Source organism: Arvicanthis niloticus, chromosome 4 (assembly GCF_011762505.2).
Source record: "Arvicanthis niloticus isolate mArvNil1 chromosome 4, mArvNil1.pat.X, whole genome shotgun sequence".
NCBI classification, from domain to species: domain Eukaryota; kingdom Metazoa; phylum Chordata; class Mammalia; order Rodentia; family Muridae; genus Arvicanthis; species Arvicanthis niloticus.
Genome location: NC_047661.1, coordinates 6,829,539 through 6,847,578, shown reverse-complemented (window position 1 = coordinate 6,847,578; position 18,040 = coordinate 6,829,539). Strand labels below are relative to the sequence as shown.

General features: G+C 38.7%; 2 protein-coding genes across 5 annotated transcripts in view; one reads left to right on the top strand and one right to left on the bottom strand.

The window, feature by feature from the left end:
• The window catches only part of Gyg1 (glycogenin 1), a 37,928-nt gene extending 37,112 nt beyond the window's left edge, over nucleotides 1–816 (top strand). For 2 of the 3 annotated variants that reach the window (XM_034501189.2, XM_034501191.2), the window contains one exon: nucleotides 48–816. In XM_034501189.2, the coding sequence (XP_034357080.1) occupies nucleotides 48–221 (174 nt within the window). In that variant the 3' untranslated portion in view covers nucleotides 222–816. The remainder of the gene's footprint in view (nucleotides 1–47) is intronic. The other variant, XM_076932183.1, reaches the window with a different exon arrangement.
• Nucleotides 817–10,378: 9,562 nt separating this feature from the next.
• The window catches only part of Hltf (helicase like transcription factor), a 56,949-nt gene continuing 49,287 nt past the window's right edge, over nucleotides 10,379–18,040 (bottom strand). For both annotated transcript variants that reach the window (XM_034499993.2, XM_034499994.2), the window contains exons 22-23: nucleotides 16,203–16,283; nucleotides 10,379–12,499 (exon numbers count right to left, since the gene is read on the bottom strand). In XM_034499993.2, coding sequence (XP_034355884.1) covers nucleotides 12,347–12,499; nucleotides 16,203–16,283 — 234 coding nt within the window. In that variant the 3' untranslated portion in view covers nucleotides 10,379–12,346. The remainder of the gene's footprint in view (nucleotides 12,500–16,202; nucleotides 16,284–18,040) is intronic.

Sequence of the window (18,040 nt, the reverse complement as noted above, 5' to 3'; positions counted from 1 at the left end):
ATCAGAACTTCAGCTCTTAAGGTGCCTCTGATAACTCTCTCTTCTAGGAACATGTCTCAGGAGCATTGTCAGACCTGTCCTTTGGGGAGGCCCCAGCTACACCTCAACCTTCTATGTCCTCAGAAGAAAGGAAGGAACGGTGGGAACAGGGCCAGGCTGATTACATGGGAGCAGATTCTTTTGATAACATCAAGAGAAAACTTGACACTTACTTACAATAGAAGCACTGCCATTTTCCTGTGGACACATCTATGTCTTAGACACATTTCCATTCATAGTATGTGAAGTCTGCTACAATTGTTAGAGGCTTTCACTAAACCTCATCAGAGGGGTTTGGGCAGGACAACAGGTGAGAACTGGACAAATGTTATAAGTAGTGATTCTATTATGTGGACAAGTGTTCTGTATAACCCTACACTTTTTCAAAAACTCTAAATTCTTAAATTGCCAATGTGTGATAAAGGAAAGCCAACATAAGCTACTAAGATGGCTCTCTCAAGTGGTGCAGAAATTGACTCTCCATCTTCAAAACAAGATATAACATTTTCCAATATTCGCTTGTTGCATCCTTCACAAGACCTGCAATGTAGAACTGCTCAAAGCCTGTCAGAGAAGTAGCCTTCCAAACTAAAGTGGCCTTTATTAACACTGCGGAGTGATTAAGCCTACCAGCTAGTGTTAGTTCACCAGTTTTCTATGCACCATGAAGGCAGCATGCAGACTTGCTCTTTCTCAGTTGTCTACTTGAAGATTGCAGTGTGCTCTGATGGTAACTGTGGTAGCACTGTGTATAACAAATAAAGACTTATTGACATACCTTGGTTGTTTCAGTACTTTTCTACTTTATCCTTGGGGGGAAAATCATTCAGTAATTTTTCAAAATTTGTGTAATTAGTTTCAAATTAGTATACGCTTTAAAAATTATTTGAATTTTAAACCTATTCTCTAGTGATTGTGACAAATCTGACCAGTGGAGAAAAGTGAGATGAAAGGTACTTAGTCTATCATATACTGCATCACTGGTGAGTATTCAGATGTATTCTTCAAACCTTAAATTACCAAGCCATGGCAGTTATCAGTATACTCAGTAATCTTTCAGAATTATCACACTCGGTCCTGAACCTGTGATTTCTAGTGTTTTACTAAAACAATACAAATGTTTGTTAAACTTTTGGGTGCCTGAATCTACATTCCTTCAGTCACCCTAGAACAATGACCTGTAGCATCAGTAGAGTGTAGGCTGCAATGGGAGGCAAGCTGTGAAGGGTGGGGCCTAAGACAGTATTTTATAACCAAAACAAGGAATCACAAATAGTCCCTACCTTCGTTTCTGTAAGATCTTAGAGACACTTGGGTCATTTTTATTTGGTACGGCTGAATGAATCACAAGGGTTTGGGTACATAAAGACAAAAAAATGATTAGGAAGTAACTCAGAGGCTGATTATAAGAACTCTTTAAGGTAGTGACAAAGTATCTCTGAGACACTTGGAACGGTAGACATGAGTTGCTATGATCTTCAAACATAAGAAACATTTACCAAAAGGACTGAGGTGCCTTTGCCACTGGTCAGACTATGTAATGGAATCACAGACTAAGTCATTTGGCTAAGTCATATGCTTCTTCCTGTTTGGTTTCTGGGTCTCTGCTAGAGACAAACAGAATTCCACCTTATTTGTGGCTAAGTGATATGTAGTCCAAACACAATGTACATGAAACTGAATGACTGAGAATATTTTTTAATTTAGAAAATATTTATAAACGTCAGATTCTGAGAAATCAAGCACTGAATTGTTTTGTTCTCTATTTTTAAGATAGCATAATAAAGTAAGCTTTAAGGTGAAAAGCTTCTATGATATTTAGACTTTACATAATAGTTACTTAGTGAAGCCTATCGATATTATTAGAGTTAGGAGCAGTACACACTTACCACACAGCACAGTACAATAAGGATACAGGTGTATCAGCCTGTGTGACTGCAGTGGCATCACCACTAGCCTACCGTTCTTTTGGCAGGTTTCATCTTGTATCACCTTCATCTTTCAAAGATGCCTCAAAATGAGGTTATTTCCTAACTGAAAAATCTTTCAAAATTGTTTCCAGGCAGCTCAAATACCAAAATACCTCCCCAAACTCTGAAATTTTATAATAAAGATGTATTTTTTAAAGGCATTAACTCAATTTATAAGGTAGAAATTTATGGAAGTGATCAATATGCCCTTACATTTTTTGTAAGCAATACTGATAGTAAACTATTAATAGGATTATTTCTAATCATTATTTTAAGGGCAAAATCTATAATTTATTACACATGGTCATTATAAACCCCTTAGTTCTTAAAATGAGGAAATTAAATGAAACCCAGTGTTTTATATCAATTTTTATATAAACTTTAAATATATACTAAGATCTGAATAAGAATTTCAATAACTATATCAAAACTAAATGTGAGGCAGTTTCCCAGCTGATCTGCTCCCCTCTGGAAACTGAGTCCGGAGGCACCCTAGCGAGGGCACCCCAAGAGAGGTCAAGGACTGCAGAACTGCAGGCATCCTAGAGAGGACACGGCCCACAGAGCTGCAGAGCAGGGGACACCATATCCTGAAGCATCATAGAGGAGCAACTACATTCAGAGCACCAAACACCTAGCTGATCTACTACCGTGGAGACACCATATCCTGAAATATCCTAGAGGAGCCACTGTACTCAGAGCAGCTGGAACTCAGGATCATAGAGTCATCCTGACCCCGAGGAGTTCTGACATAACCAAGATAACTGGAAAGGCAGACTCCAGTCAGAACCAGTGAGTTCAAGTAGCACTACAGCTAACCAAATGGTGAAAGGCAAGTGTAAGAATGTAAACAACAGAAACCAAAGTTACTTGGCATCACCAGAACCCAGTTCCCCCACCATAACAAATCCTGAACACTACATCACACCAGAAAAGCAGAACTCAGAATTAAAATCACTTCTCATAATGATGATGGAGGACTTTAAAAAGGACATAAACAACACCCTCAAAGAATTTGAGGAGAACGCAGGTAAACAGGTAGAAGCCCTTAAAGAAATGCAAGAAAACACAACCAAACAGGTGAAGGAATTACACAAAACCATCCAGGATATAAAAATGGAAGTAGAAACAATAAAGAAATCTCAAAGGGAGACTACCCTGGAGATAGAAAACCTAGGAAAAAGATCAGAAGTCATAGACGAAAGCATCACCAACCGAATACAAGAGATAGAAGAGAGAATCTCATGCACAGAAGATACAATGGAAAACATAGACACAACGGTCAAAGAAAATGTGAAATGTAAAAGGCTCCTAACACAAAACATCCAGGAAATCCAGGACACAATGAGAAGACCAAACCTAAGGATAATAGGTATAGATGAAGGTGAAGACTCCCAACTTAAAGGGCCAGTAAATATCTTCAACAAAATTATAGAGGAAAACTTCCCTAACCTAAAGAAAGAGATGTCCTTAAATATACAAGAAGCCTACAGAACCCCAAATAGGCTAGAGCAAAAAAGAAACACCTCCCGTCACATAATAATCAAAACATCAAATATACAAAACAAAGAGAAGATACTAAAAGCAGTAAGGGAAAGGGGCAAAGTAACATATAAAGGCAGACCTATAAGAATTACACCAGATTTCTCACCAGCGATTATAAAAGCCAGAAGATCCTGGACTGATATCATACAGGCCCTAAGAGAACATAAATGCCAGCCCAGACTACTATACCCAGCAAAACTCTTAATCACTATTGATGGAGAAACCAAAATATTCCATGACAAATCCAAATTTACACAATATCTTACCACAAATCCAGCACTTCAAAGGATAATTGGTGGAAAACTCCAATACAAGGAGGGAAACTACAACCTAGAAAAAGCAAGAAAGTAATCTTCTAACAACCCAAAAAGAAGGTAGCTATACAAAAAAAGACATAGACTATCAGATTGGATACATAAACAGGACCCAACATTTTGCTGCATACAGGAAACACATCTGTGTGAAAAAGACAGACACTACCTCAGAGTAAAAGGTTGGAAAACAATCTTCCAAGCAAATGGCCCCAAGAAACAAGCTGGAGTAGTGATTCTAATATCAAATAAAATCGTTTTTCAACCAAAAGTAATCAAAAAAGATAAAGAAGGACACTTCATATTCATCAAAGGAAAAATGTACCAAGAGGAACTTGCAATTTTGAACATCTATGCTCCAAATGCAAGGGCACCCACATACATAAAAGAAACTTTACTAAAGCTTAAAGCATACATTGCACCTCACACAATAATAGTGGGAGATTTCAACACCCCACTCTCAGCTATGGACAGATCGTGGAAACAGAAACTAAACCGAGACACAATGAAACTAACAGAAGTTATGAACCAATTGTCTTAACTGACATCTATAGAACATTTCATCCTAAAACAAAAGAATATACCTTTTTCTCAGCACCTCATGGTACCTTCTCCAAAATAGACCATATAATTGGTCACAAAACAGGCCTCAACAGATACAAAAAGATTGAAATAACCCCTTGTACCCTATCAGACCACAATGGACTAAGATTTTGACATGGTCTTTGACATGGACAAAAACAACAGAAAGCCCACATACACGTGGAAATTGATGCTCTACTCAATGATAACTTGGTCAAGGAAGAAATAAAGAAAGAAATTAAAGACTTTTTAGACTTAAATGAAAATGAGGACACATCGTATCAAAATTTGTGGAACTCCATGAAAGCAGTACTAAGAGGAAAAATCATAGCTCTAAGTGCCCACAAAAAGAAAATGGAAAGAGCATACATTAATAACTTGACAGCATACCTGAAAGTGTTAGTAGAACAAAAAGAAGCTAATATACCCAAGAGGAGTAGAAGGCAGGAAATAATCAAACTCAGGGCTGAAATCAACCAAGTTTAAACAGAAAGAACTATACAAAATATCAACAAAACCAGGAGCTGGTTCTTTGAGAAAATCAACAAGATAGATAAACCCTTAGCCAGACTGACCAAAGGGCCCAGGGACTACTCAAATTAATAAAATCAAAACTGAAAAGGGAGACATAACAACAGAAACAGAGGAAATTAAAAAAATCATCAGATCCTACTACAAAGGCCTATACTCAACAAAATTGGAAAATCTGGAGGAAATGGACAATTTTCTAGATAGATACCAGGTACCAAAGTTAAACGAGGAGCAGATAAACCATCTAAACAGTCGCATAACCCCTAAAGAAATAGAAGCAGTCATTAAAAATCTCCCCACCAAAAAAAGTCCAGGGCCAGATGGTTTTAGCACAGAATTCTATCAGACCTTCCAGGAAGACCTAATACCAATTCTCTTCAAACTATTCCACAGAATAGAAACAGAAGGAACAATACCCAATTCATTCTATGAAGCTACAAGTACGCTCATACCTAAGCCTCCCAAAGACCCAACAAAGAAAGAGAACTACAGACCAATCTCTCTTATGAATATTGATGCAAAAATACTCAATAAAATTCTCGAAAACCGAATCCAAGAACACATCAAAGCAATCATCCATCATGATCAAGTAGGCTTTATCCCAGGAATGCAGGGATGGTTCAATATTTGGAAATCCATCAACATAATCCACTACATAAATAAACTCAAAGAAAAAAAACCACATGATCATTTCACTAGATGCTGAGAAAGCATTTGACAAAATTCAACATCCCTTCATGTTAAAAGTCTTGGAAAGATTAGGAATTCAAGGTCCATACCTAAACATAGTAAAAGCAATATACAGCAAGCCAGTAGCCAACATCAAACTAAATGGAGAGAAACTTGAAGCAATGCCACTAAGATCAGGAACTAGACAAGGCTGCCCACTCTCACCCTACCTATTCAATGTAGTACTGGAAGTCCTAGCCAGAGCAATTAGACAACAAAATGAAGTCAAATGGATACAAACAGGAAAGGAAGAAGTCAAAATTTCACTATTTGCAGAAGATATGATAGTATATTTAAGTGACCCCAAAACTTCCACCAGAGAACTCATAACCCTGATAAACAACTTCAACAAAGTAGCTGGATATAAAATCAACTCAAACAAATCAGTAGTCTTTCTCTACTCAAAGGATAAAGAGGCTGAGAAAGAAATTAGGGAAATGACACCCTTCACAATAGTCACAAATAATACAAAATACCTTGGATTGAATCTAACCAAGCAAGTGAAAGATCTGTATGACAAGAACTTCAAGTCTCTGAAGAAAGAAATTAAGATCTCAGAAGATGGAAAGATCTCCCATGCTCCTGGATTGGCCGGATTAATTTAGAAAAAATGGCCATCTTACCAAAAGCAATTTATGGATTCAATGCAATCCCCATTAAAAGTCCAAGTCAATTATTCATAGAGATAGAAAGAGCAATTTGCAAATTCATTTGGAATAACAAAAAACCAAGGATAGCTAGAACTATTCTCAACAATAAAAGAACTTCTGTGGGAATCACTGTCCTTGACCTCAAACTGTACTGCAGAGCAGTCGTGATAAAAACTGCATGGTATTGGTAAAGAGAAAGGCAGGAAGATCAATTGAATAGAATTGAAGATCCAGAAATGAACTTACACACCTATGAGCACTTGGTCTTTGACAAAGGAGCTAAAACCATCCAGTGGAAAAATGACAGCATTTTCAGCAAATGATGCTGGTTCAACTGGAGGTCAGCATGTAGAAGGATGCAAATCCATCCATTCTTATCTCCTTGTACAAAGCTCAAGTCCAAGTGGATAAAGGACCTCCACATAAAACCAGATACACTGAAACTAATAGAAGAGGTGGGGAAGACCCTTGAATACCTAGGCACAAGGGAAAAGTTTCTCAACAGAACTCCAATGGCTTATGCTCTAAGATCAAGAATTGACAAATAAAACCTCATAAAATTGCAAAGCTTCTGCAAGGCAAAGGACATTGTCAATAAGACAAAATGGCAACCAACAGATTGGGAAATATCTTTACCAATACTACATCCGATAAAGGGCTAATATTGAATATATACAAAGAACTCAAGAAATTATTCTCCAGACAACCAAATAACCCTATTAAAAAATGGGGTACAGAGGTAAACAAAGAATTCACAACTGAGGAAACTCGAATGGCTGAGAAGCACCTTAAGAAATGCTCAACATCCTTAGTCATCAGGGAAATGCAAATCAAAACAACCCTGAGATACCACCTCACACCAGTGAGAATGGCTAAGATCAACAACTCAGGTGATAGTAGATGCTGGTGAGGATGCAGAGAAAGAGGATCACTCCTCCATTGTTGGTGGGATTGCAAGCTGGTACAACTACTCTGGAAATCAGTCGGTCAGTTCCTCCGAAAATTGGACATAGCACTACCTGATGATCCAGCTATACCACTCCTGGGCATATACCCAGAAGATGCTCCAACATATAACAAGGACATATGCTCCACTATGTTCATAGCAGCCTTACTTATAATAGCCAGAAGCTGGAAAGAACCTAGATGTCCCTCAACAGAGGAATGGATACAAAAAATGTGGTACATCTACACAATGGAGTATTTCTCAGCTATTAAAAATAATGAATTTGAGAAATTTTTAGGTAAATGGATGGATCTAGAAATTATCATCTTGAGTGAGTTAACCCAATCACAAAAGAACACACATGGTATTTACTCACTGTTAAGTGGATGTTAGCCCAAAAGCTTGGAATAGGGAAGACTCAACCTGCAGACCACATGAAGCTCATGAAGAAGAGGGGATGATACCTCAGTTCTACTTAGAACAAGTAACAAAAATACTCAAGGGAGCAAATATAGAAACAAAATATGGGACAGGAACTGAAGGAGGGGCCATCAGGAGACCATTCCACCTGGGTATTCATCCCATGTACAGTCACCTAAGGTAGACACTGATGTGGATGGCTGGAAGTGCATGCTGTCAAGAATATGATATTGCTGTCTACTTAGAGGTCTGCCAAAGACTAACACATTCAGAGGACAATGCCCACAGCTAACCATGGATATGATCAAGGATTTCCCAATGGAGAACTTAGAGAGAAGACTGAAAGAGCATAAATGGTTTGTGACCCCAGGAGGAAAGCAACAATACCAAACAACCAGAGCCCCCCAGGGTCTAAACCACCAGCTTGGGAGCACATTGGCAGGGACCCATGACTCCAGCGGTATATGTTGGAGAGGATGGCATTGTCAGGCATAGGTGGGAGAGGAGTTTCTTGGTCCCATAAAAAATGAACACAGTGTGTGTGTGTGGGGGGGGGGGGATGTGAGGGTGGGGAGGGGGTAGTGGGTGGGTAGATGCAGGCACAGCCTCATAGAAGCATGAGGAGGGGGGATGGGATAGGAGGTTTCTGGGTGGTGGGAGGAAGTGGGGTAAGGGGATAAAATCTGAAAGGTAAATATAATACCCAATTTTTTAAAAAAAGAGAGAGATAAAAAAAGGGGGAAAAAGGAGAAAAAAGAAAAAAAAAGAAAAATAGGAGATTTAATAACACAAAAGGAAGGATTTAGAAATTTAGGAGGCAGTTTATGTTAATGGAAACAGCATCACAGAAACTGGAAAATCACACCCTCATAGAAGCACAAGGAGGGGGGATGGGATAAAGGGTTCCTGGGTGGTGGGGGGAATGGGATAAGGGGATAAAATTTGAAATGTAAATATTACAGCCAATTTTAAAAAGGGAAAAAAAGTTGTTAGAACCAACATCTTTAATAAAATGTCAGCCCTCTAGAAAAAAAATGTTTTTTTCTTGATACTAAAACTTGTTCTGAGAATTGTATATTGCAGAACACACAGCCTTGGTGTATCTACTCATCAAGCATACTGAGCAGACCTGCCCAAACCTCCAATGTCCTAGAATTCCATCTGAATGCAGTGAAGACACAGCGTCAGAGGCTTATCAATTTACTCTTCCAACCACCCCTCTTCCCACCACCCCTCTTCTAATATCTCAACACCCTTAATCAACTTGAAGAAGTTAAAGCTTCAGTGCCCCTATTACCTGGGCTTGGGGACTAAGGTGGTTAGTCCACCATTGCCCAGCCTTCTTTAACTTTTTTAACTGATTTAGGATGGCTAGCCTATGAGTTAAGGGACTATAGCAAATTCATGGCTTTGAGTTTATTGTTAGGGTGTTTTCCATATTTTATTTAGAAATAGCTGAGAGGAGTTAACAGACAACAGTCCAGGTTACCTTACATGGATAGTTGGTTTTCAAAATGTCAGAAGTCCACAGAATTGACGTTACAAATATTTCTATATTAATGTCCATTCTGCTCCTGACAGCTTCCTGTCGTGGATTCTAAGAAGAAATTGAGCATCCTTGGAGTTACGCCAGTTGTGTGGTGACAGCCACTAGGCAAGAATTGCCTCTTTCCATTTACAGACAAATTACTGTCCAGAAAAGGACACACTTGCAGATTATATCTGATTATATCTGCCTAGACAGAGTAATCAGCCCTTAATAATTCTGCATCACTAAGGTCTGTCAGATGATTCTGGGCCAGAAGGCTGAAGATTTGATGCTCCAACGTTCGGTAGTATAGGGGCTTTCCAGGTGTTCATCGGTCTCTATAAATTGGCTAAGTTTTAGAAGCTATGCTTTGTGCTTCCCATAATTTCAGTTAACTTAGTCATTCTGGATTTCTGACAGGGTTGAACACCTATAGTCTCATAGCCAATACTGGCTATTTACTTTGAGAGAAAACATCTGAGTGGATGGTTTTCAGCTGACATTCATTCTAAAGCCAAGAAAAAAAGCCAGGTTCAGAACTAAGTCTTTTATTTAGGAGAGATGACAGAGGTTCTGGTTTGTCAACAAAATGATGGACTGGATATTAGGACTATCTTGTACCTCACTGGTACAATTAGGAATAATTATGCTCTAATTGCATTTTGAGAGAAAAGTTTTATTTTAACAGGAAGGGTGAAGCTAGGTGATTAGAGAAAGAAAGAGAGATAAAGAGATTGGGGATATGGAGGCAGTTGTTCACGTTTCTCCACCAGTCAAAGATAGTTTATATATCTAGGTTGGGTATTGGGTTACACTTCTGATTGAGCATTACCAAACTTATAAAGCCTTTGATTAACATTTTAAAAAAATGTATAAAAGCAAAAAGGAAAAGGGGGCATGGGATAGGGGTTTTCTAGGGAGGGGAAATGGGGAAAGTGGATGGCATCTGAAATGTAAATAAAATATAAAAAAATAAAAAAAACTAAATGTGAATGAGTAAATTATAAGTTGTTTTTAAATGATTCAATGAAAAACTGTGTTATAAACATATTTATAGAAATGAGATGCTTTTGTCTGTTAAAGGTTAAATAAAAAGGAAAATAGTCACTAAATGACACCAAAAAAGGTAATTTTTTAGATTTTTTTATTGATTTTTTATTGATTTTTTTAATTTACAGAAACATCTAGTTGGAAACACAATTTGAAATATAATATTTTCAGTACATTTCTAAGTACTAAAGCAGCACAGCATAAAATTCTTCATTCCAGTGGTTTATATATCTTAGAATTAACTTTTTTTATTAACACCAAATTTAATTGTTCTTAACGTTCTAAAGCATAGCTCTGTAGGTTTATGGGTAAGAAGCACATAGCCTTCACTTCTGAACCTCAGTTTCTTTGTCATTAAACTGGGTTTCATGTTTATTTGGGCCATAACCATTTTATACTTAATTTCACTGTGTATGGGAACTAAAGAATTCTAATGCCATGCATGAGACTTGATTTGTGTGTGATAGTCATCCTACAAGGTGAAAACTCTCCTGTGGGTTCCTAACCCTAGCAGGCCAATCCCAGTTGTTCCACTTTCACCCCTACAGAAAGAAGTCTTCCAGACCTGAACATTCCTCCTGCCTGGCCTGGCCGCCATGAGACAAGGAACTGAGAGGATGAGTACTGGCTAATCCTGGTCCCTCGGAAGAATAACAGGTTGGAGAGGATTTAGTGAGTAAGATATGTAGTATACACTTTAGAAGTGTATTTCTTTTAATCAAGTCTCTTGTAGCATAAATAAAATCTCAGTTGTTCTTCAGTCTGTACCATAAACCATTAAGATTTTTCCTAGTCATCTTGTTTCTGAAGTCAAAAACAAACAACAACAACAACAAAAAACCACAGGAAAATAAAGCTATTTTAATCTACCCTAACTGCTTATTTTAAATATTTATTTTAAATATGAGTCATAGTCATCAACTACCCAATAAAAGGGTTTTAAAAAATGAACAGATGAATTAGTAAAATTCCAAAATTAAATTCTGATTCTAAACTCACAAAGGCATTGTTATATTCAGGATTAAGCTTTAGTCTTTAAGGGTTGAAACAACTTTAGAGGTCATCCAGCCCTACTTCCATCCTGATTATCACACCTCTCATGTTTAAACTCATAATGTTATTTCCAAAAAAAAAAAAAAAAAAAAAAAAAAAAAAAACCAACATAAATCAGCACTTATAAAAATATCTATTTAAATTAAAGCATTCAAAACAAACACGGTAAAACTGGTTCCCTCACCCCTACATACTGTTTACACCTTGTGCCTCTATCACATTTAAATAATGAATGTACCACTTCACAAAAATGAACACACAATGCTTTTTTTGTTCTCTAAATTTTCTCTGAACACATACAAGTCACATATATGTCATATCTCAACAAAGAAAAAATTGCAATTAACTTGTTTTCTGAACTTTGGTCTTTTACTCAAGGTTTCGTTATGGATGCAACTATAGTTTTTGAACATAAAATAAATCTTTCTTATAGTCTGTATACATTTGTTAATAATTTACAAGGACTGTGGATCCACTGAATCATCAACCACAGGCTTTGTGGAACACATGGGAAATGTAGGAAAATGCTCAGCAAAGGCATGAAAAGCTGGACAGCAAAGGAACTTCTATGAAAACATCTTTCAGTTTACAATGAAAGTTACTGCTATTTGAAGTACCATAAAAAAAAAAAAGAGATGTGTCAGTAACACCACTTTATAATATAACACATGGAATGTATTCTCTAGATCTCATTCTATCTATCTATTTATCTATCTATTTATTTATTTATTTATTTATTTATTTATTTATTTAAGTATGTGAGTACACTATAGCTGTTTTCAGACACACCAGAAGAGGGCATCAGATCCCATTACAGAGGGTTGTGAGCCACCATGTGGTTACTGGGAATTGAACTCAGGACCTCTGGAAGAGCAGCCAGTGCTCTAACTACTGAGCTACCTCTCCACCCCTAGATCTCATTCTTAAATCTGTATTTTTCATCTGTAAAACTTAAGTATCTGTTCAAACTGACCTCAGAAAAAACCCACAAATTACAGATCAATTAAAGTTTTGATTTCATTGATTTTAGCTTGTTTCATTTCAGTAGAGTTTATTTTCTTCGATCCAAAGGCTCCAGCTGCAAGCTCTCTTTTCGTGTTTTGTATTTTCAACATATTTTCTTCAACAGAATCCTTCACAATGAACTTCAAAAAGAAAAAAATAAGTTAAATGTTAAGTTTAAAATAATGGTTAAGAACTTTTCAGGTAACAAAATGAAGTTTTTTAATGCTCTTAAGAAACCTTTACTAAGAAAACTGCCTTTCCCTAAGCCACACAAGGATGAACATGCTAACAACACTGCACACTAAAGTCAGAAAGAAAGCACAAGAGGCACGGTGAAAACAGAAACATACACCTTTAAAAGGACTTCTACTTCGGGTGTACCCACATTTCAAAAGTGCACCCACATTTTAAAAGTGAAATGATTACTTATACATACATATTTGTGGGTATGCATATAATTTAATTTCCTTTTCTCAACATGCAGTGAGGATATTTACAGCTAACCATGACTTCCCTTCTCAACCAGTGTCACTGTTTCATACAAAGAATCTGCATGGCGGAAGCATAGCGTGGCAGGATATTTTCCTGTTGTGTTGTATTTGCAGTGGAGCTTGGTGATTGGGCATTAGAAGAGGTAGGAAGAGTGAAGAGTTGGGAGGAAAACGAGGGGGAAGAGGAAAGAGAGGGGAGAGAGGAAGAGACACGGAGGAAGAACCATGGATCTCTAGCAGTCCTGGGTAGCAATTTCTATCAAAAGGTTAGATATTGGGTAATAACTTTAATTGGTTGGGCATCTTGTGTATTAAGTATTTGTTGATATATAAATCCATTAGATAATCTTTAAGCATTAAGAGTCTTCATTCTAATGGGAACTGCAAGCATGGCGGGTATTGTCTGGGGCTTAGAAGAGAACCATAAAGGTGACAGTGTTGGCCCAAGATCTATGCTTTGGGCCATGGTCTCTATGGAGCTGATCATCAGAACCAGCTGCCACAGTAACATCTTGTGGGGTGCTCTTGACCTCTGGCCGCTTCTAGTGTGGGAACATGGCGGGCGGTTCAGGTAGTTAGCCGGACTACACTGGTTTTTCAAAACACTCCCATTTCAGCACAGAACTTACACACTCCTCACAATCATCACACAAGAACATCACAAATACAAATTATATAGGTGTCCCTGTAGCTAGACTATTAGCAAAATGAACTCAGTATTATCAAGAGTCAAATGAAGTTCCCACAAAGTCTAGGTACATAAGAAGGTACATATCAATGTAGCAACACATCAAGAAACTCTTGATAAATTCAACATTTCTGATAAGAATCTTGAAAAGTAATAACAAAGTTCTCACCTAGGAATAAAATACACATCCAAGTTTTATTCATGATCTCTACTAGAAATTTCTTAGGAAATAACAAAGATTCAACTAACAGACCACATGAAGCTCATGAAGAAGCAAGAACAAGTATGGATGCCTAGGTCTTACTTAGAAGGAGTAACAAAATACCAAAGGGAGCAAATATGGAGACAAAGTGTGGGACAGAAACTGAAGGGGAGGCTGTCTGGAGACCATTCCACCTGGGTATTCATTCCATGTGCAGTCACCAAAACTAGACGCTGATATGGATGACAGGAAGTGCATGCTGACAGGAGCCTGACATAGCTGTCTCCTTAGAGGTCCTCCAGAGATTGACATACCCAGAAGCAGATACTCACAGCTAACCATTGATCTGATCAAGGGTTCCCACTGGAGAAGTTAGAGAGAAGACTGAAGGAGCTGGAAGGGTTTGTGGCCCCAAGAGGAGAGCAACAATACCAACCAACCAGAGTTCTCCAGGGTCTAAACCACCAGCCTAGGAGCACATAGGGAGGGACACATGACTCCAGCTGTATATATAGGGGAGGATGGCTTTGTTGGGCATAGGTGGGAGAGGAGATCTTTGGTCCCATGAAGGCTGAACACTGAGTTGGGGGGAATCTGAGGGAATAATAGGAGTGGGGGGGGGGTGGGGGCACACCCTCATAGAAACAGGAGGAGGGGGGATGGGATAAGGAGCTCCTGGGTGGTGGGGGGAATGGGGTAAGGGGATAAAATTTGAAATGTAAATATAATATCCAATAAAAAAAAAAAAGAAAAGTGGTTAGAACCAACATCTTTAATAAAATGCCGGCCCTCTTAAAAAAAAAAAAAAAAGCCAAGCATTGTTCAATATACTTCTATAAGCAGTACTGGAGAGGTGAAGGCGTGCAAATCTGTAGGATTCACTGGCTGGCCAGCCTAGCCTATTTGGTAAGCTCCAAGCCAGAAAAACCCCAACTTGAAAGAAAGTACATGGTGCTTGAGAGACAGCACCCTAGGTTGTCCTCTGGACTCCATAGGTACATGCTTGCGTGCACACACACATGCTTTTTTCCCCGAAGTTATTTGTGTGTGTGTGTGTGTGTGAGAGAGAGAGAGAGAGAGAGAGAGAGAGAGAGAGAGAGAGAGAGAGAGATTGAGAGACAGAGAGAGAGAGAGAGAGAGAGGGAGGGAGGGAGGGAGGGAGGGAGGGAGGGAGGGAGGGAGGGAGGAGGGCAAGAAGAGGGTGTTAGATGATCCTCTGGAGCTGGAGTTACAGGTGGCTGTGAGCTGCCTGACATGGGTGATGTGAACCAAGGTTTGGTCGCCTAAAACAGTTGTAAGCACTCTTACCTGCTGAGCCATCTCTTCAGTTCCCAACACAAACATACTTTGTAAAACAAGATCATAATTATAAAGAATTATTCTGAGAACAGAAGATATCACGGAAAGAGAACAAGCGAATGGACTAGAAATAGACCCGTATACGTATCTGCTACTAGTAGAAGTCTATGAACTTCTTCAAAGCAAAAAAATCTCCAAAAACACAAAACGTGACAGAACAATAGCCTCTTCGTTTGAAAAGGGAATAAATGTAGGAACATTTCACAAAGCACAGTATCTTCCAGAAGGATCATACAGACTGACCATTTTAAAATGCAAATAAGGCCACAAGTACTAAGACATTAAAAACTAATAAACAAAGAATGCTTTGATATCTTAAAAGGTAAAGGGTTCTCATAATGCTCACTGCTCTGTAACTACAGGAAAAAAGGCATTAGAATAACATATTTAAATAAAAATAAAAATCTGAAATCACAGAACTTTAAAATCTCTTGACAAAAAGGCTCAAAAAGTTGACAGATAAGAGCTGGGGATAAACCATTTTCAACACACATACAACTAAAATCAAAATGAAAAATAAAGTCCTTGATGCTGTAAGACTTTCTTTGCACTAGAGGCAAAAGCAAAGAAGAAATGAACACGTAGTTCACAGCAGGAAAATACAACCACAAGCAGCAGACATACGAAATATATTTAAGGCCTATTTTTAAGGCAAATGCAAACTGATGCATGTTCATTCACTTATGATCACATGCACTTACACCACTGCATACATGATAAACATAAAGGCTTATTGTTTGCTTTTTGTTTTGTAATGCTGGGAATCGAACTCGAGGCCTTCTATAGGTTAGATACGTTCTAACTGTGAGCAACGCTCCCAGGAGCACTACATGGTCTACACTGAAGTCAACTGGAAGTCATTCAATAACAATTCCAGCTCCCCAAGGATCGTTTTCTTTCAATTTTTCATGTTGAGATATATACACAAATAAGACCTATGTAACTACAGAGGAAAAAAAATCTTTGAAAATGAAACTACAAAGGAGACAAAATGAGTTTTACATTTTCTCCGCATTCTACTTCAATCATGGCAGTAATGTATTCATATATTGCCTGTGTTGTTTTTAAAAAGCAAACAATCTTAAGTAACTTTAAAAACTCACTTTTGTGATGATAATCTCTTGTGTCTGGCCAAGTTGATGGCATCGTTCAAAGCACTGATCTTCTGCAGCAGGATTCCAGGCCTAACGAGGACAAAACTGCATTACTCCTGCGCTACTGTGCACGTTTCTGCACTAGTCCTTCATCCCAGTATGTCTGTATGCCCCCTTCTCTAATGAATTCAAACACTGATATTGCAAATGTACCTGGAAGACAGCTATTTCTCCAGCACTATGAAGACAGTCAGCTTTCCCCACAGACTGCATTCTACCCATTTCAACAGTGGCTGAGAAGCTTACCTAAAATGTTTACGACCTGTGTGTTTTAAAGTTCAGTTTTTCAGATTCTGGAATGTTTGCATAGATCCATAATCCAAAACCAAACATCTAAAACTTTCTGGAGTTTGTGACAGTACTCAAACAGATCCAAATTTTAGGGCATCTTAGACAGACATGTCCAACCTGTGCCCAACAAAAGCCTGAGAGGTATGGCAGGAACAACATAAGACCTGCCAATTGGTCAGAAACTTTGTGGCTTTCCAGTGTAAAATGAAGTTATGCACCCTCTCTGGTGATGTAAATGACCACACAAACAATGCCATTCTTGTGCCCCCATTTAAAAAGGTTTTCCTCTTTTGCTGAGCATTGGTTTTCTTGATATATTTCCTGCTTTTCCCTACTGATGAACTACAAAGCAGTTTCAATAGTAGTCACAAGTCCTAAAGGCTGTTTCAGACTTGTTGATACAACCATGTGTGTTTGTTTGAAATCAGCTGGATTTGAAAAACTTGTACTTTAAAAGTACCTAAGTTCTGCCTTAAGCTCAAGAAAATGATGTGATACAGCAAAAGAACACCCAGCTAAAGAGTTCCTCAGGAGCAGCCAGATGGCTTCAAAATGACAGCATATCTATGGTTGTCATCCTCGTTCAATGTTTACACAGACGCTGGTGAGACTTTAGCTTCTGACATGCTGATGTGTATGAGGAAAGCCCAAGGTGCTCCAAGCAGACACAACAAACTACAGTCCACTAAGGAACGCTGAGTAGGACAAACAGTCTTCCTCAAAGACCACACCAACTGGTTATCCAATACCAAATGGTCATCCTTTCATACCCACAAATGACAGTGTACAGGTTGTATTTATATACACATATACATACATGCTTATATCTTTAGCCCCTGAGCAGCACACCACAAAACCCGATACCTCACAAAAGCCAGCCCCTCCTCCTGTCCCAGCCTATGACTGCTGCAGTAGAATGTCCCACAGGAGCTGTCCATGGTGGTAAACAGCCATTCCAGTGGCAGTGGGAGCTACCCCTCAGGAGCCTTTCACAATGCCAACACCTTTCCTGAAGCAACCTACAGTCAGCATGAGGAGCTGTCCACAGTGGCAAAACCTTTCCTGCCTCAGCCTACAGCTTTAGTGTAATGCCACTGCAGGAGCTTTCCCACAGGAGCTGTCCACAGTGGCAGTGCCTCCTCTCCAGCCTTACCCCCACCCAGAAGCCCCACAGACATGGTGCCTCAGCAAAAGCTGGCTGCCATGGGGAAGGACTTCCCACTCTATGGGCCCGATGCAGAGAAAAGGAGATGAAAAAAAATCACCAATCTCTGAGCGGAAAATCACATCAATCCCTGAGCTCCCTCAAGCTCAGGACTCGAAATCTCACCAACAATACTCACTTTGAAAATGTCTGTCCTGAGAAGCCCCACACCCTCAGAAATCCTATATAAGCACTGTCCCTTTGTCCAGTTCTCTGCTGTCTGCTCCTGGGAGCAGTGGACAGCCATCCTTGGACTGGCCCGTCAACACCCTTGACATTTCATGAGATTATG